General features: G+C 32.5%; 2 protein-coding genes across 9 annotated transcripts in view; both read right to left on the minus strand.

Moving 5' to 3' along the window:
• Positions 1-2,097, minus strand: part of LOC143254108 (uncharacterized) — a 29,467-nt gene extending 27,370 nt beyond the window's left edge. For 5 of the 8 annotated variants that reach the window (XR_013029954.1, XR_013029955.1, XR_013029953.1 and 2 more), the window contains exon 1: positions 1,829-2,097. The gene's annotated coding sequence lies outside the window, so the exon portion shown is untranslated. The remainder of the gene's footprint in view (positions 1-1,828) is intronic. The other 3 variants (XM_076508895.1, XM_076508894.1, XR_013029957.1) reach the window with 2 other exon arrangements.
• Positions 2,098-7,315: 5,218 nt separating this feature from the next.
• Positions 7,316-20,170, minus strand: LOC143254099 (translocation protein SEC62-like). Its single transcript, XM_076508873.1, has 8 exons — positions 20,009-20,170; positions 17,590-17,713; positions 17,243-17,348; positions 13,950-14,124; positions 13,215-13,295; positions 12,404-12,464; positions 10,612-10,731; positions 7,316-9,014 (listed from the first exon to the last, which is right to left on the minus strand). The coding sequence occupies exons 1-8, from the start codon at positions 20,042-20,044 to the stop codon at positions 8,626-8,628; spliced, it is 1,092 nt and encodes a 363-aa protein (XP_076364988.1). The 5' UTR covers positions 20,045-20,170; the 3' UTR covers positions 7,316-8,625.
• Positions 20,171-20,537: the final 367 nt, after the last annotated feature.

Raw genomic sequence — 20,537 nt, forward strand, 5'->3', positions numbered from 1 at the left:
CTAAAGTAACACAATCTTATTTTCGATTTATATTATTGTTGACTAGTTTGAACAGTGACAGTATCTTATTGTGTGTTGTTGACTAGTTTAATCAATGACAGCACCTTGACGTGTGTTGTTGACTAATTTAATCAGTGACAGCACCTTGACGTGTGTTGTTGACTAATTTAATTAATGACAGCACCTTGATGTATATTGTTGATTAAGTTAATTAGTGACAGTACTTTGACGTGTGTTGTTAATTAAGTTAATCAGTGACAGCACCTTGATGTAGGTTGTTGATTAAGTTAATCAGTGACAGCACCTTGACGTGTGTTGTTGACTAATTTAATCAGTGACAGCACCTTGATGTGTGTTGTTGACTAATTTAATCAGTGACAGCACCTTGATGTATGTTGTTGACTAATTTAATCAGTGACAGCACCTTGATGTATGTTGTTGATTAAGTTAATTAGTGACAGTACTTTGACGTGTGTTGTTGATTAAGTTAATCAGTGACAGCACCTTGACGTGTGTTGTTGATTAAGTTAATCTGTGACAGTACTTTGATGTGTGTTGTTGATTAAGTTAATCTGTGACAGCACTTTAATGTATGTTGTTGATTAAGTTAATCAGTGACAGCACTTTGATGTGTGTTGTTGACTAATTTAATCAGTGACAGCACCTTGATGTATGTTGTTGACTAATTTAATCAGTGACAGCACCTTGATGTATGTTGTTGATTAAGTTAATTAGTGACAGTACTTTGACGTGTGTTGTTGATTAAGTTAATCAGTGACAGCACCTTGACGTGTGTTGTTGATTAAGTTAATCTGTGACAGTACTTTGATGTGTGTTGTTGATTAAGTTAATCTGTGACAGCACTTTAATGTATGTTGTTGATTAAGTTAATTAGTGACAGTACTTCGACGTGTGTTGTTGATTAAGTTAATCTTTGACAGCACTTTGACGTGTGTTGTTGATTAAGTTAATCAGTGACAGCACTTTGACGTGTGTTGCTGATTAAGTTAATCAATGACAGCACTTTGATGTATGTTGTTGATTAAGTTAATCAGTGACAACATGTTGATGTATGTTGTTGAGTAATTTTAATCAATGACAACATGTTGATCACTATCTCTACTGATACCTTCACCAGTGTCACTGTCTCTACTGAGCTTTTCGTCAGGTCTAAAGAATGTTTAACAATAAACTATTCAATGACGACCAAACATATATTGAAGGACTGTGTACAATTCGTACTGGTGTTCTAGATATTTGTTTATATCATTCCGAGATAGATTCCACAATGGTTGTAAAGTAAATAAATTTTCATTCATAAAATATAATAAGTGACGTAGTCTAATGTTGTATACAACAAAAAGAAAAAATACAAAACAATCATATCAAACTATTTGTTGTTTACCGAGGATAATACGACCCTTGTTTGTAATGTTATATGTAGACTTCTGTCTCACGGGAAGTTTAATGCATAAAAGAAACACCCTTTGTCCCCATCTCTTAAACCTCAGGGGAAAAAACGGGCAAATATCCGGTAATGCTATAATGTTAAAATAAGAGTACGCACTGATAAAATAGTTCCAGTATTAGTGAAAGATCGGGAGAAAGTTAGTACGATATGAAAACCATAAATATGTTATTAATTTATTGTTAGGTTTGGGATAAAAATTGTGTCAATATTTCACCGGTGCCTTTTTTTTTTCTGGAATTCGTTAATTAAAACAATAAAGAAACACGTAACGTAGTATTTCTATAAATGTATTTATAATCCTAATTTTAAATGTTAAACTATAGAAGAAAAAACAACACTAGGAACTGCTTTACTTACCGTTCAAATCCGATTTGAAATCTCAAGTTTTACAGACAGCTTAAAGTAAACGACATATATAAGTAATGTTATACCAAATCTATAGTTCATGGAAAAATTCTGAATTTTTGATCTAAGCTACGCGCAGACTCACTTCCTACGTGATAAGTACACTGATTGCTGATAACTGGTAATGGTGGGCAACTCTCTAAGTTCGTGTTTGGGTAATAAGTAGAAACAAAGGAAATGACCTAATAGAATAGTGTACAGCAGTCTGTCAAGATAAGAAGTTGGCATAACTACGAGTTTAACTTAATCAAGAAGAGAAAGAATCCGCTGATCGACCAATAGCTGTTGACATTACATGCTAATTGACCAATAGCTGTTGATATTACATGCAGTGAGAATAATGTACAAGTGCGACATGAAGTTACGAATTCTTTATCACAATTAAGTGTGTGTGTCAGTTCCAGTACTTCTCTTCGCTTTAGTCCAGCGGAAGTTCACTCGAATGATGTAGTAATTTCAACCAGTCTTCCCCATTGTCTAATACTTTGTCTTTCCTGCGTGTTTTCCAAATCTGTAGAAACAAGACTATTTTGCGTTTAGAAGTTTCTATACAAATAGAGTAATGCCACATCATACTTAAACCCAACTGTACACTTAACTATGAAACGGTTTGTTTGTGTTATAATTTTTATCAACTTGTTTGTTTTGAATTTCGCGCAAAGCTACACGAGGGCTATCTGCGCTAACCTCTCCTAATTTAGTAATACAAGACTAGAAGAAAGACAGCTAGTCATCACCACCCACCTCCAACTATTGGGCTAATCTTTTACTAACGAATAGCGGGATAGACTGTGACATTATAACGTTTTCATGGCTGAAAGGACGAGAATAATTGTTTGAATGAGGATTCGAACCCGCAATCCTCATAGTACGAGTCGAGTGCCCTTAACATATGGCCATGCCGGGCCTATTTGCATCAGAGGCGTATCGCAGAATGTATGGGCTCCCCTGCGAATTTTTCTATCGGGTTCCATTTGTATTCAATATTGTGATATTGTACCCTATTTATCGTGTCCCTCTCCCGCAACATGAGACAGTTACAATACCCTGGATTTAGGGGCAAAGGCATTCGAAAGCTATCTACGCTGGTAGCTTTCCCTACAGCCTGACGAAAGAAAAGACAGCTAATCAACATCTCGTAATCAATTCTTGTGTGACAGAACATTGGGATTTGGCACTTACTCTTTTCTTTTTTTAAACTTTTGCAGTAATGGGACGCGAGTATGGGAACCAACAGGTCCATAGTTTGTCACACTACTCACTGTTCTAACTTGCGCTGCGTGTCTCAGAACATTAAACGCATTTGCTTCATTTTTTCTCCTTAAAGTGTTGATTAATCTGCCCCTAAAGTTTGGTCACCGTAAAGTTAAATGCGTGCGCATACTTCTTAAAACAAATGTTTTATTTCTTCCGAAAATAGTGAATAGGGTCCATTGACCTCTAGAGCAAATAATAACATTCCTGAATGCAACAAATTGTTCATGGGTCCATGACTTTGTCGGTTCAGAGTCCTAAGATAACATATGAAATTCACACACAAGCATTTAAACAAAGATACCATCAGTGTAGCGACAAAACCTATTAATTAGTGCAGGGCTTGTCTATTTATTCTACACAGAAAATGAGTAACGTAATCGTAAGTGTGGATTGAGCAGCTGAGTTATTTGGAAACACTGAGCAGATGTGGAAAATTTTTAAAGAAAAATTTTCTTGTAATCAAAACAAATATATTCCTTAACGAAACAAAAGGGTAGCTGGAAGTAAAAGAACAAAAAAAAAAAAACAGAATCGCAAAATTAAAAAAAAAATAAATTAACTGGTATGACAAGAGACATAGAAGATTATAGAAAGTTTGTGAAATAGGACACCCATTGTGTCCATCCCTTAAGCCTTATAACTACTCAATCAAAATGGTGAAATATCCGGTAATGATATAATGTTAAACTAAGAGTACGCAGTGATAAAATAGTTCCAGTATTAGTGAAAGATCGGGAGAAAGTTAGTACGACATGAAAACCATAAATATGTTTAAAAAAAATTGTGTCAATATTTTACCGGCGCCTTCTTTTTCTGGAATTCGTTAATTAGAACAGTAAAAAACACGTAACGTAGTATTTCCATAAATGTATTTAGAATTCTAATTTTAAATGTTAAACTATAGAAGAATAAAACGACACTAGGGGCTGTTTCACTACCGTTCATATCCGATGTTAGAGGGGGTGTGATAAAAGGAGGTTTGTATGTGATAGCTATTAAATGGCTAGGTTATTAAATTCTGCTTTTTCTTCAGTTTTTACTAACGAAGACGTAAACAATATTCCTCATATTGAGCAAGTGATACGTGGAAACAAAGTCAAACAAGACAATTGCATAAATTCTGTGTTTGTTTAAATAAAATTTAGGAAGTTTAAAGAATGGCAAGTCTCTTGGGTCAGATAAGTTTCCCCAAAGTGTTTCAAAGGAAGTCAATTATTGGATATGTGAGCCGCTTGCCACAACTTTTTGTAAGTTCTTGAACAGTGGACAAGTACCAACACATTGGAAATTAGCTAACGTCACTTGTATCTTCAAGGAAGGTAATAGAATTATTCCAGTAATTATAGGCCTATTAGTCTTACATCAGTTATGGGAAACGTTTTGAAGGGTCTGATAAAAGATACTTTGCAAAGCCATGTAACAAAGTTTAGAATTTTATCAGGTGGTCAACATGATTTCACTAAAGGAAAATCTTGCCTTTCACATCTTTTGACGTGCTTTCAAAATGTTACTACATATGTAGATGAGGATAAAGGTATAGATTTGGTTATCTGGATTTTCAGAAAGTATTTGACAAAGTAACACATCAAAGGCTTGTAAAGAATCTTGTTTCTATAGGTACAGGGAATGAGTTAACTCACTGGATAGAAGAGTGGCTTGATGGAAGAAAGCAGAGGATTGCCAGAAGTGGAGTTCAGTCAAACTGGATTAATGTTCCAAGTGGGGTACCTCAGGGCTCAGTCTCAGGACCATTACTCTTTTTGATTTACATTAATGGCTTGGATGAAAGAATCGTCAATGAATTACATAGATTTCTGATGACATTAAGGTCTTGTTGGTTGTGAAGATGCTACTGCTGAGTTATAAAAAGAATTAAATAATTTAGTGAGTTGGACGAATAAATGACAGATGGATTTTAATTATAATAAATATAAGACAATGCACGTGTGTTATCATAATTGGAATTATAAGAATAATTTGGATGGGAATAACTTTAGCAGTGTTATGTTGGTGTAATAGTTGATCAGTCTCTAAAGCCATCCAAGCAGTGTTGTTGTTGCTAGTGGTTGGGTAAATAGGATTTTAGGTTGTATTTACAGAAATATTGAATACATGTCTAAAAATGTTATTTCATTCTACATGTCACTAGTTAGGCCACATTTAGAGTATTGTGTTCAGTCTTGGGCTCCTTACCTTTGGAAAAACATTGAACTGTTAGAGGTCAAAGGAGGGTTAGTGGAATAGTACTTGGGATGGAGGGGTTGTCTTATGAGATCTTTAAAACTGATTTCTCTTAAAAAGAAAAGAAAGAATAGTTAGAGGGGATTTCATTGAAATGTTTAAGTATTATCAGTTCATAAAAAAATTTTCACACTTAGCAACAATAATTATAGAACTAGAGGACACAAATATACACGTTAGATAAGGTAGAAGCCATCTTCATCTGAGACAGTTTTATTTTTCAAATAGGGTGGTTGGTATATGGAATGGGTTGCCTTTGGATGTTGTGGAGGCAGTAAGTTTGAGTGAGTTTAAAAGAAAGCTTTACAAATATGTAAATGATAAGAACTGGCTTTAACTTCTTTAATAGTTTCAGTTTGACTAAGAGGACGGAACAGTAAAGATAAACCAATGGGCCCCTTGTTATCCCTAAACAGACAAAGATAAAATTACACAAAATAATATTCTTTGAATAATGGTTTGGGCAAGTATACAATAAAGCTCTGGTATGGATAATGTCACGAGCTTTAATAAAACACTAGTTTGGGTGATGTTTTGAATAAATTTGATAAGGTTCTGATTCAGATAATGTCTAGCTTTGATAAAGCACTAGTTTAGATAATATTTTGAGTAGGTTTGACAAAGCTTTGACTGAGATAATGTCTCTAGCTCTGATAAAGCACCTATTCGGATAATGTTTTGAACAAGTTTTACAAAGCCTTACTTTGTAAGAAATAGCATTTCCAAGCACAAGATAATAGATAAACAGAAGAACCAATGCATATGTATTACTACCGTTATAACCACAATAATAATTCCTTGGTCCACCATTATAAAGGATTAATTCATTTGGATCAATAATTACAACTCATGAAGCTTTACCTTTCATCTACAGCTGACAAGCATGTAATGTATAGAGAACTACAGGTGAGAATAAAACATTTGTAACTATTGAAACTCAAACTTTATTAATACACAGTTTATATTATGGTTAATTTAGTGCAAGAAGTATAGCATTCTGTACAATCTGTAATGATCAGATGAAACATGGAAAATGATATCAACCCAAATTAAGTCCCGAGTGTTTTTGTTGTTGTTTGCCACAGCAACTTCTGATTTTGAAATACTAGTTTAGATCCAATTGTCACATTCATAGAGCACCAACGACCCTAAAGAGAGGAGTGTACGTTTGTAGCAGATTCACAGTCTGTGCATGCCAACCAGCTCGCCATACCCATAAGTGAAACATGTCAGTAATCTTCAGTCACTGACAATGTTGTCAGTTAATGATTCACAGTGAGTTTTAACCATGTTAACAATATGTACAGGATTTCAAGATCACTTCAAATACAAATAATGGTTCACTCTTTATTGTTAACAATACCCGATTCATAGAAGTGTTTTCAATTTAAAAGACACTTGCTTCCAACAGATGGTAGACTCTCCTATATTAACAATACCTGTTTCAAACTGTAAGTTCTCCTTCTGATGTTAACAACAGTTACTTTATAGTTGTGGTTCAATATTTGATGTCGACAGCACCTATCTCACGTATTATTTCAAATGACTAAGCTAAACAGCAACTAAATATTAAATATTGCATATATTTGTATTAGCTTTCAGTCCAGCACCACTTAGGTGTAAAAAACATTTGCTGAAAGCCTATTACTAAATAGTATGTAGGTGTTTACTGTGCACCTTACATACTCAACAATTCTCTTGACATTCAGGTGACCAGCAGTTACACATTGCACACCAGTACATTTAATTACAACCAAAATTCAAATATCTTGAAATAAACAGTTTTAGAACAGTGGTACTCAAAGTATTTGCTTTCAAACCAACTTAATGTTTTTGTTTTGGTGGTCCATAGTTGGATCTACATGTGGACTACTACTTCCTTTCTTTGATTACACAACTGTCCATGGACCACCTGGAGAACACACAAGGAACCCACTCATCTTGAATGCTTAAATAATATTTATTATGTATAAAAAAGGCTACATAACTTTCTCCATTATAATTTAACTAATAACATAAACCAGAATTATGGAAAGAAAAAAAATAAGACAACCTCGTTCAAATGCTGTGACATTTTACCAAATTTTAATCAAAATATATGAAAACAGTTCACAACTCCAAGGATTGTTTTTCCTAAAAGGCATAGTGTGTTTACATCTACAGAAAGCACCAATAATAACAACCTCACTCTGACATCAAGTTTCCTCCTTAAAAAAACAAAAAACAACAGTAAAAGAAACTGACATTTTACATCTTGTTTAAAATGTTTTCTTATTTTCACTTACTGATATATAAAATCCATGTTCACTAATATTCTTTCATATGATAAACCATTTATATATAATATATATATATAAACTGACAAACGATATAAACATTTTGATAGCAAGTTTGTGCTTCATACAATGAATTTTTCTTCCACAACACTGTACATTAAATCTGTGTATTTGAAAGATCTAATATACCTTTTCGCATTGTCATATGACAGACACCAAATAACAAATCAGTTTGTATTCTAACCTTGATGTGTTTAAATGTTGATTTTGTAGATTGTTCATATAGTTTAATTTCACGGGGAAGCAATAAATATACATATATAGATACATAAAAAAACAAGTCATGCCACAAGTGAAAATTAAACATACGAACTGCCCATTCACCAGGAAAATGGAAAACTTGTAATAAAATGGAACTGTTACTTTTAAGTCACATGTATCTACAGGTTATGAAATCTGGTCTGGTTTTCTTCAATTTTTTGACTTAAAAACATGCATTGGATTTTTAATCCAAGCATGACAATGACAGACAAATAAATTTAGTGTTTTCATGTTCACTGAAATGTCATTTGAGAACTATAAAAATTAACTGTCAGGATTTATTAATTGTAAAATATCAAAACTTAGCAATTGCATCCAAAGTGACACACAAGAAAAGTGTTCTTTATGAGTTTATTATTGTCCTTTAAAAAAAAATGCCATCACAATTTCAACATATTACAGAGGAAATATTAGGTCGAAAGCTGAAAATAAGTTTCTCTCTATCCAGTACTTCCTAAAGCTGAGTATTTAGACCAGAAGAAAAAAAAAAGTACAAATACTGCTTAAAAACTGAATTTGTTTCCTTTGGGCAAAAACTTTCAAAGTTTTCAATATTATTGACAAGAACACAACAATACTAAGATCCAATTATTTCTATTAAAACTGAAATTCTATTCATGTATTACATACAGATCACTATTCCTTGCCCTAAACTTAACTTTCTTTATTTCTTTCACTGTCCTCATCAATTAGGTCTGTTTTAGGATCAACTATTTCAAACCCATTATCTCCATTAAGATTACTACTGTTGTAGGCTTCCCTGTTATCATTTTCACTGTGCTCATCCGATTCTCTGTTTTCTTGGTGGACAGATTGTTCCTTTATATCTGTATCCATTGATTCTTTTGGAGCTTGTTCATTATTTTCCGTTTCATCAGTGCTCTTTAAATCATCCTGTTTTTGTTTTTCACCTTTGTACTGATACTGATAAAGAGGCCAAAATGACTCAAAGAATCCTACATCTTCTGTGAGGTTTGGTAACAACCAAAGATGATGCTTTCCAAAAGTCAGTAACCAGATGATAACAAAAACAACCATACGTACTGGAAAAAAAAAACAGGGAAGTATTTGTTTTAGATTTGAAATCCAATAAATAAAATCATGCTGCCATTCCCCACAACACTAATTAAAACTTTTAAAACAGACCTAAACACGACCATGCTTCCTCAGAGTTCACCCAGCATAATTAATCAATTCAGATGTGAACTTCCTTCTAAATCCTATTTATAACTGTTTTCAGGCTTTATTTACTGAAAATATTATATGAATACTTCCAAAAACATATATACTGATTAATATAGATGGCATGATATAATAAAAGTGACAGTTTATATAAATTTAAAATCAAAGTACAGATGTTTTAGACTGAATTCACATTAAACCAACTTGAAGCTGTCATCTTTCCACAAACTACTACATTTATAACAGATTGTTTTGTCTCTGTCAAGGCAGCATTTATATCTTATCTTCAGAAACACATTATTTCAATCAAAATTTTTAAATTGGTACCAATGTTAATCTGGAACTATCTATAAGCACCTGCTTAATTTTTCCCAAGAAACGTTTGGTTTCTATCCCTGTGAAAAGGTTTCTAGATACCCTGGTTACAGGGCATAATTGTCAACCAACCATGTTCCAAGTTTTTCTTGTTTATTCTAACTATCAAATTTGTACCTAAAACATTTATTGTAGTGATAATGTTTTTTTGTTTGTTTTTTTAATTTAGTGAACTGACAAAAACAAGCACATCACAAGGAGAAAAACAACTGCATTGAATCTGGTAGATTAAGAAGTTAAAAAGTTCTCAATCTAAGACAGCATGTAGGATCCATTGCTGAGCTAAAGCCTAAGTTCTGACTACAACAAATATAGAGATCCATCACAAACCAGATCAAAAACAAACAATTATGTTCTTTCTGATAGAGTTAGGTTAAACCCTCCCTTGCACACAAGTAAATAGCTCATTTCTGTAGGAACCAATTTTGGAATGGTCAGACCAATGTGACACGAGATATGTGAGAAGCACACTTCTAACATACCATTTGAATCTTGAACCATTTCAACTACAAATTCCATGTAAACACAACCTAATAAGTTGTAGCTATACATGCTATAAAAGTGGTCAGACCATGGCCTGACCACTTCCTACAACTCTGCAGCAAAGTACCCATTAGTGTTTGCTCAAAGACACAACATTTGGGTTGATTAAACTGCTAAAAGTTTCAGAAACATCATAAAGTAGAAAGTATTTCTAACAATTACACATGACAACAATCTAATATTCATAAGAACATTTCTATCTTGTAAATTTTAATATAGAAATAAGATTTTTGTTTGATACAGAATACAGTGTGATAAAACTAGTTACACCAGTATGGTTCAAAAAGTTTTCAGAATTTTGTTCAAGAGCAAATTATGTTTAATGACACAGTTCAATTTTATCTGCTTTATAATGCAAGTAATCCACATACTGGACTCTTTAAAAAATTGTAAATGCCTGGTTATAACTGTACGTTGACACAGCAAGAGGTATATTCAAGCTCATTCCTAGAAACTGAGCATATTTTAAAATACTTTCTGATTAACACTGTTTATATTTGGTCACTGATCCTTTTTTTAAAACTTTTTCATTTTACTTACTAACTGCTAAACCAATGATGACCACAAGAAATCCAGCAGCTACAATACTCAAGTAATAGATGTAGTGTCTAACCACCCTCGGCCACAGGGGAAACAGGCAAAGAGCAACGGCTCCTAGTACTAAAAGAAAGTAAACAATACATGATAAGAAATAAACTGTTTTATTTTCATAACAATATCACAAATTTTTATTGATTACTGACTAATGTGTTGTAAAAAAAATGTGTGTTTTAAATGTAAAGAACTTTTAGTTCTACAAGTCAGTAGTTTACCTAAAAGTTGATTTTAACACTAGTTAAATTGCATGCTCAGTTTTCATGTTACCAGCTTGTAGCTCTGAGAAACTATAGCCCGATGATTCTTTGTGTATGAATGGATTTCAGGCAGGTAACCTTGTGATTGTGCTAGTCAATACCTTACGAAAACCAGTAGCAAATGTTGGATCATAAGTAAAGAAAAACATTTCTCAATGTATTTTCAATTCACTTGTGAACTGTGTCAGTGGTACTGGTACACATTAAAGCCTATACAAAATTAAGTGCAGCATCCTCATCTAATCCCAAATTGTACAAGTGTCTGTATTACTTACAGAATTAAGTAAGACCCATTTTTTGTGGGTCTGATTGAGAAACAAGTCTTCCATATTTGTAAGAGCTTCATAAATGAATATTATAGTACGTAGCTTTTCATTAAACAAAAAGATTCGTACCTGTTCAACTGACATGAAAACTTGTACTAGAGTTAATGTTCCCCAGTTTCATTGTGTTGTACCTGTACACCTGATTAGGACACTTTGGTCTTGATCTTCAAAACCCAGTTTGCTGACCTTTTGGACCTGTGACCCATGGTTTTATAAAGTTAATCAGGTCTAGAATTTTGTATAACATTAGTCAATGTCCATTCAACCTATATTCAAATATTGCCACAACGTTATTAAGGATTTTCTGTGCACCCTTTTACTAATGCCTTTTAAACTTAATCAGACCTAAATAGTTGTACTAGTTTGGTCAAAATTTGTTCATCCAATCTTGAAATATCTTGTCCAAAAAGATTGCAATGGACAGATGAATAGTTGGAAAAATAGAGAGCAAACAAACGATCCACTCTGTGATGCATTGAAATGGAGACACAAATACTATTTTATTAACTAATATCTCAAATGCAAACAAGTGTTGTTTTTCTCAATTTCAGTCCATTGACCAGATGGAATATTCTAAATAATATAACACAGCCATGAAGTGACCATTTGAAAATTCAAGGCTGTCCTTGCATACTCACCACAATTAAACCCACTATTAATCAGTAAGGTTAGGGAAACAAAACTGTCATAACTGAAATTGAACTATCTAAAACTTGGGTCTTCCTAACCAATCATCTTCAGAGTGAAGCATAAAGAACTCAGGGGCCTTTATCCCATCATTAATTACTTAAATTTTAACCTTCAATAAAATAACCTCTTAACTTTCTTCCATTATGAGGGAACAGGAGATCATAAATCATCCCCCTATGTGACAACCTTTTCAACCCTAGAATTTTCCTAGTAGCCATCCTTTTGAGTAAGTCAATTTCCTTTCTTTGATAAGGAGATCAAAACCATACATACTGACTTACAAGATGGAGAGAAATATACTTAGGACTCTGGAAACTCACTTTCTACATTGACTAATAATTTCATAGTTGAGAAAAACACTGAAGATGCAATTGTAGGCCCCCAACTTTTCACACACAAACATAACACTCTTATAAATATATCAAAGTTAAAATATAAAATATATCAAATGTGTCAACTTACCTAAAAGAGTTCCTGCTATCCAAACTTTCAATGGTATTGGATCATATATCCAAACATAAGCCTATAAATGAAAAACAGGAAAATAAATAGAACATTTCACTTCATTCCTAAAGAGTCAGTACATTATTTTTTATGTCAGGTGCTTCCTTGTCCAAAATATTAAAAAAACTCATCTTGATCTATAATGACATATCCTGAACCACAGCAGTCATCCAACAACACATCATACAAAGATTTAATTTGTAACTTGTTAGTTTATTCACTACATCAACATCATCTAACATCTTCATCTGAATGAACAGTGACAGTTGCAGCCCACTGTCCTTGTAAGATCTGGTTATGAAGTTTTCCTTTAGAATGGACTTGAAACACAGAAACAACTTATTAAAACCTGTTGACCCTTGTAAAGTATATCTCACTGTACAAATAAGATTCAACATATTAAAACCTGTTGACCCTTGTAAAGTACATCTCACTGTACAAATAAGATTCAACATATTAAAACCTGTTGACCCTTGTAAAGTATATCTCACTGTACAAATAAGATTCAACATACTTAGGATGTTAAAATAAGTTGTAAGATTATCTTAAATGTCTGGTGTCAGAAAGTAAGGTAAATTTCAGGCATATTTCTAACAATGACTGGTAGGCCTTAAACTAGTACTTAAATAATTAATTACCTAATACATAATGCCTTAGACTTTATAACAATTTAATTTTAGAAAAGCATGATTATTTATCATTAAACAGTTTGTCTTCATCAGGCAACAAAATCACGACGACACCCTAATGTTTCCTAATTCCAACGTACCTCGTTTCCATCGACAAAAACTTGTTCTAAGTGCATGTCCAGTTTAATTTTCTTTCTTTTCTTTTCTTGTTCTTCTCCTTTCTATACAACATGACAGTTTTAAATGACACAGATAAGAGGTTTGTTATAAAATAAAAAGACACTAATTACCATTAACAATGAGCACTGCTAGAAGATACTCAACTCATAACTAGTCATTTTTTTTATAAAACTTAGCAGAAACAAAACGTATTTAAAAAGTTACGACAAATGCAAGTTCTCTTAGTGAAATACCCGAGACCCCACTGATGTCATACTGTATGTTTAATTAAATTCTCTCCACACCTTGAAACCATTACCTGTTACCTTCAAATATTAATCAGGTCTAGGACTGTATATAACACATATATAAACAAGTTGACTGATATACATTCATCCTGTACTGAAATGTCTTTAAAATTGGCAAGATTTTTTATCCTGTGTAACAGTGACTTTTGACCCATAACCTTCACATGTTAATCAGGTCTAGAACTATGTTATTCGGTGCCTGTTGTACAAGTCTGCTAAAAATCCATCTATCTAATTTTGACATATCCTGTCCACAAGATCAAGTTGAACAGTTGGACAAACCAACAAGCCATACTCTCCTTGCAAATCTTAACAGATATTTAGAATTTCTGGCAAGGTGTAAAGTGTAAACTATCGTTAGCAATGATATCTAATGGACAGACCTCTGAAATTACAAAAGGAAAATACCTTTTTCTCTTCCACTTCCTTTTCACTTTTGCTATCTCTTTCCCTCTCTTCTCTCTCTCTCTTCACCTCCTTGTCTTCAACAGTTCCTAATTCATCCTTTTCTTTCTTTTTCTTTTTTCCTTCTTTTTGGACAAAAATCTTTCGAGCACGATGAAAAAATTTGTGTCTCAGCATCCTTTAATATGTGTCGTAAAGAACGATAACATCCTTTAATATGTGTCGTAAAGAACGATAACATCCTTTAATATGTGTCGTAAAGAGTGATAACATCCTTTAATATGTGTCGTAAAGAGTGATAACATCCTTTAATATGTGTCGTAAAGAGTGATAGCATCCTTTAATATGTGTCGTAAAGAGCGATAGCATCCTTTAATATGTGTCGTAAAGAACGATAACATCCTTTAATATGTGTCGTAAAGAACGATAACATCCTTTAATATGTGTCGTAAAGAACGATAACATCCTTTAATATGTGTTGTAAAGAGTGATAACATCCTTTAATATGTGTCGTAAAGAGCGATAGCATCCTTTAATGTGTCGTAAAGAACGATAACATCCTTTAATATGTGTCGTAAAGAACGATAACATCCTTTAATATGTGTCGTAAAGAACGATAACATCCTTTAATATGTGTCGTAAAGAACGATAACATCCTTTAATATGTGTCGTAAAGAACGATAACATCCTTTAATATGTGTTGTAAAGAGTGATAACATCCTTTAATATGTGTTGTAAAGAGTGATAACATCCTTTAATATGTGTCGTAAAGAACGATAACATCCTTTAATATGTGTTGTAAAGAGTGATAACATCCTTTAATATGTGTCGTAAAGAGCGATAACATCCTTTAATATGTGTCGTAAAGAGCGATAACATCCTTTAATATGTGTTGTAAAGAGTGATAACATCCTTTAATATGTGTTGTAAAGAGCGATAACATCCTTTAATATGTGTTGTAAAGAGTGATAACATCAATTAATATGTGTTGTAAAGAGTGATAACATCCTTTAATATGTGTTGTAAAGAGTGATAACATCCTTTAATATGTGTCGTAAAGAACGATAACATCCTTTAATATGTGTCGTAAAGAGCGATAACATCCTTTAATATGTGTTGTAAAGAGCGATAACATCCTTTAATATGTGTTGTAAAGAGCGATAACATCCTTTAATATGTGTTGTAAAGAACGATAACATCCTTTAATATGTGTTGTAAAGAGTGATAACATCCTTTAATATGTGTTGTAAAGAGTGATAACATCCTTTAATATGTGTCGTAAAGAGCGATAGCATCCTTTAATATGTGTCGTAAAGAACGATAATAAATATATAAATTTTGTTTAAATTCAGGTGTGGATTTTATTACGTCAACAAAGAAAACAATATACAGACTTGGAACTTAAAACCAACGGAGTTCTGATTTGGGGAAAGTTAATTTAAAAGATTTAGTTGCAAGTCCATCTAATTCTATAAACTGTTACAAGTACTTCCACGTGGTAGAAATAACCAGTTCACAAGTGTCATATAGAACAAAGGGAATTTAGCTGTTTGCATAACCAACCATGTACTTTCATTCAGAGATGACCCCAGATGGCATTTTAAGTATTCAATAGAGGATAAAAGTACAGGATATTTTGAAAAGGAATTCTAGCAGTAACGAATCTTACAGAAGTTGTATGATTTATGTATGCTCCAATTTCAGAAACTTCTAAAATTACACAACTTACAAAATTAATACTCAATTGAGAAAGGTTGTTAAATTTAACCCCTTAATTGGAGAGACACCCAGTGGTTAAACTCTCACTCAGTGTGGGATTATTTCAACTGAATACTGTCAAATTTGACATTGATAGTTTAGAAGATGAAAATAGTCTAAACTGATGCAGCTGTGCACTTATAACGTCTGCCTGATGCCATTATTTCAGTGGTAAAAAACTGCTAAATTACACCACCAACCAAATAACCAAAACATCTGGTAAACTACATAGGGTAGCTATAAAAGAAGAAATAATTGCTCATCCAAAATAAAACAGCCTTTCCATTTCAGAAATGGTCAAACAACATCATGACAAGTCAAATGTCTTCCCCAGAAGAAACGCAACTAACTTGTCTCCCCCAGTTAATGGGCTAATGAAATAATTTTTTTTTCCAGCTTGTTATATTTCTGTAAATCATTAGAACCAGAAAGTTCATTTCATCCAATGGACAGAAGGCCTAAGAAAATGAAAGACTAGACTTCAAACATAGCAGTTTAAAATCAGTAATGTAACAATGTTTTGAGACAACATAGAACCCATTGGTCCATTACAGCTGTTTTACCCTCTAAATTAAATTAAAATAATTAAAAATAAATAAATAAAAAGTCTTAAATCCAGCCTTTACCATTTATATACTTAACAAGCTTTTTCTTAAACTCATTTAAATTCACTGTCACTACAGTATCTGAAGGCAACCTATTCCAAAGCTCTTAACTGTAGATGACTCGTACCCTGCTAAAACCTATATTAATGTGTCCTAGTCCTACTGTTCTCACTGTTAAATATTAAAACAGTTTCCTTTAGAATCTTAAACACTTCAATAAGATTTCCTCTAACGCTTATTTTTTAAAAGAGAAAACAATCTGAGAGATTTCAACCTCTCCATCCCAGACACCATTCTAGTAACCCATCTCTGAACCCTTTCCAATAATTCAATGTCTTTCCTAAGGTAAGGTTGAACACAGTACTCTACATGTGGCCTAACCAGTGACCTGTCCTATAAATTACAACCTTTTTAGGCTCGTATTTGTAGATAAAACCTAAAATCCTATTTGTCCTACCACTAACAACAGCACATTACTTAAATAGCTTTAGAGACTGATCAACTATGACACCAAGATCCTTTTCTTTCATGACACTCAAGGTTATTCTCATCCAAACTGCGATAACCCACATGCAATATTATAATTAAAAATCTATAGAAAAGCTAGGCCTGAAACTATACTACTTTTATGATACTGTTTTGATGACAAATAAGAGAAAAAAACTATGTTTATGCTAATGTCTATCTCTGGCATTGTAGTTATAGCCACATGGTAGTGACTTACATACACGTATATGCGAGTGGGTAGTCAAATTTGTTTTTTATTCATTATAGTGAGATGACCACAATTCTAACCCAATGAAAAAATTCTTAAAACCAAAAGTTCACTTTGGTGACTGATCTAGCTCAAATTAACAGTGGTTAACTTTAACCATTATATTAAAAATATCTTTTAATGGTTTAATCCACCACATCTGAACAGCCAAGACTTACATATCCATATAGTCTGCTACAGAATCTCTTGTTGTAAATAAGATCTCGGTCTTATCTTTCCCTGTTGACCATGGTGAATCCAACAGACAATCCACAGCTTTGGATGCTAAAAACATTTATGAAAAATACTAAAATAAGTGCTGTTAAATAGTAAATTTTCATTTTTACGTGTATCACAGCTACAAAAACACATTTTAGTCAAGAAGCTTAAATGAATACAAAACTGACTCGTACAGCAAAGGTACCAATCTCGAAACCTTGTTCTAAATGATCAACAACTAAACAGATTTAGATGGAACAAAGTATCTCATAAAATAAAAGTAATTACATTCATACCTGTAACTTACCAATAAAATACTCTACTTTATGACTCAAAAGAGATGTCTTCTTAACTGGAAGCTCCTGGCGTAAATATTTTGCAATGGTGTATTCTACTTTATCAGGTTTCTCATCTTTCGAGTCTGATGTAGCCTGCAGCACATAGAATCAAACAGAATGAAACTTGCGCTTGTTTTCTATAATAAAGCAAAACATTTAAAGATCCAAACAAGAGAGAGACCAGTGGAACATCTTGCTATACTTAAAATCTTTTTGTTCATCAGTTTTATAGACTAGGATTATCCAACTTTGTGCCACTGGAGAATTACATAGCATTTTGAGTACAGTTTCACAAACTGAACATCACTTATCCATGAAAGTGTATTCTGGCTTCATTCAAGTGTATTAATATGAAATGCCAAAATAATACATTAACAGATAAGAAATTAGGAAAGGGTTCAGAAAAGGGTTACTAGTATCATGCTTGGAATGAAGGGGTGGTCATAAAAGAAGAGGCTGAAATCTCTCAAATTGTTTTCTGTTGAAAAATGAAAAGTTAGGGAGGGATTCTAATTGATGTATTAAGATTTAAAAGGAAGTTGATAATGCCAATGCATCTTTTTTTTCATATTTAACAGTGAGAACAGTAGGACTATGGGACACAGATTTTGTCCTGGTAGGAGTCTTCTTCTGCAAAGATAGTTTTATTTTTCTAACAGAATGTTTGCCCTTTAGAATGGATTGCCTTCGGATGTTGGAAAGGCAGTAAATTTAAATGAGTTTAAGAAAAAGTTTCATAATAATGTGAATGATAAGGACTGGCTTTTTTTTCTTTTCTTTATTAATACTTTTAGTTTATAGGATGAAACAGCCAAGATAGAGACATATGTACCATGTCACCCCAAAGTATTATGTTGAATTAAACACTTACTGTCAAAAATATAAAAATGTTTTGTTTTTAAGTTTCATTTTTCATGTTTACCTGGTAGTTTTGTAGGTCAATTGAAATTCTTGTGGGCTTCTACTAGTCTAATTTTTAAAAAAATATCTATTATTTATGAAAAATAACCATTTAGTGTGTTCTATAATATGAACTGATAATGTGTTTCTTAGTCAAATGAGCTTCTGCAATTTTTGAATCTAATTTTTAATAACTTTATTTAAAATATGAAAAGAAATCAAACAATAACAACTTGAAACAGTAACCTGTTGAGAGAGATGTAAATGTTGATAAAGTGAATACAAATCACATAAAATAGTTATTTAAAAATATTGCACATGCCATTATATACAGAACACAACTCCACGGCATCAGCTTCCAACTTCTTCCACTGGCAACACCCTAACCCACCTTTATGTGTGTGACACCCTTTCTGCCACAAACAATAATTTATTTTCTTGTTGTTGTTCTTCTATTGTGTTGTGACATACAGTTAGGAAAATGTCACTCTTTAGTCACTAATACTAAAACCATATCATTACAAATGTAAACTTACTTTTATTACTTTAAAACTAAGAATGTATAGGGGTAACAATGAAACAAAGATGGATAAAAAACACATATTCATGGAGTGAATAACATCATAACAGTGGTTGCTCTGACTGAGTAGCTTACAAAGATTTACACTCAAAAGATGAAGCTACAATTTGTTGGTCTTTCTCAGCTAATGCTTCAGCCTAGTCCAACAAATAACTCCCAAGTTGGACCCTTGTTTTCAATTAAATATATGTTAACATATCTATTGTAATAAAGTTTAATTATCCATTTTAAACTTAGCATTTGAACATTTGGCTAACACTGGTATTAAACTTTTAAAGTATTCATATATTTAAAGCTCAACATTAACTTACACTTGAAAAACAATAACTCGTGCTCTACCTGATATAATGTTAGATTAAACCACAACATGGTGACGTTGTAACTTTAACAACATTCTAGTTTTAAAATGAGCTACGAATATGATCATATTGTTAGACAAGTGTATAAAAATGATAACTTACATTTCAACTTTCATATAACTAAAACAGCGCATTCGGACAAAGAGAAATAGATAAAACCATACACAAGTTTTGAAAAAAAAATTCAATTTTTATAACACTGTATTTTATGAAAAGTTCTGACCATCCAGCAAACCAACACTCATCATTAATAGTAATTAGTATTACTAAACTATATACCACTGTCTGTATTATGGTAAGCCTGATAGTTACATATGATATATCAAACTTAAAAAGTTCAACACGAAACTTCTAAGTTGGTAACTAACATTCTGTTATTAACACTAACACTTAACATATGACGATAATTTGTAATCATTTCATTTTGGTTTTGTGACAATATATGTAGAGTTTTAGGCTAAAAACACAAAATATATACATTATAATGTAATGCACAATTATCACGTAAGGCAAAACCTTAAACATTTACGCATTTTAAAATTTGCTAACCTCTTTTTTTTTCTTCCACTTTCGACGCTCAGCCATGTTACTGAAGTTCGACCACAATATTATTTTAAAGTAGAGCCCTCAGTCGGTGTAATTGTTAAAGACGTGGCATTTTGACGTGTACGTGACGTCTTCTTAGCATTTCTGCTCTGCTTCCTACTTTAACTCTGGACATAAAATAGTTTCCAAGAATGGGGCTGTGGCTGCTTTGGTTTGTTTGATATATTAATCTAATTAATATCAAAGCATCTGGAAGTTGATATTTAATTACAATATTAAAAGTATTCATTTAAATATATTAAATATATCATACTCACTTGGAAAAATAAGCTAACAATACAGTTAAAACAATATAAAACACTATTATTATTTTTGTCTATTGCGAATGTTACTTTTCCATTTCAGAAATGTATGTATTAGGTTGAGGAATAATTCGTGAGCGTTTTTAAATAATTTCATTCAAGCATTACATGCAAGACTATACAATACTTCAATGCATGAACACATTACACCCAAAACATTTATTATGATA

The sequence above is a fragment of the Tachypleus tridentatus genome, chromosome 6 (genome assembly GCF_004210375.1).
Source record: "Tachypleus tridentatus isolate NWPU-2018 chromosome 6, ASM421037v1, whole genome shotgun sequence".
Lineage (NCBI taxonomy): Eukaryota > Metazoa > Arthropoda > Merostomata > Xiphosura > Limulidae > Tachypleus > Tachypleus tridentatus.

Bases quoted from the DNA above. Each gene is read 5' to 3' on its own strand.
- LOC143254099 (XM_076508873.1), bottom strand. From the start codon at position 20,044: ATGGCTGAGCGTCGAAAGTGGAAGAAAAAAAAAGAG. The intron at 17,714-20,008 runs GTTAGCAAATTT...TATGTGCTGCAG, and splicing joins AGTGGAAGAAAAAAAAAGAG to GCTACATCAGACTCGAAAGA. The intron at 10,732-12,403 runs GTAAGTTGACAC...ACTTTCTTTTAG, and splicing joins GATAGCAGGAACTCTTTTAG to TACTAGGAGCCGTTGCTCTT.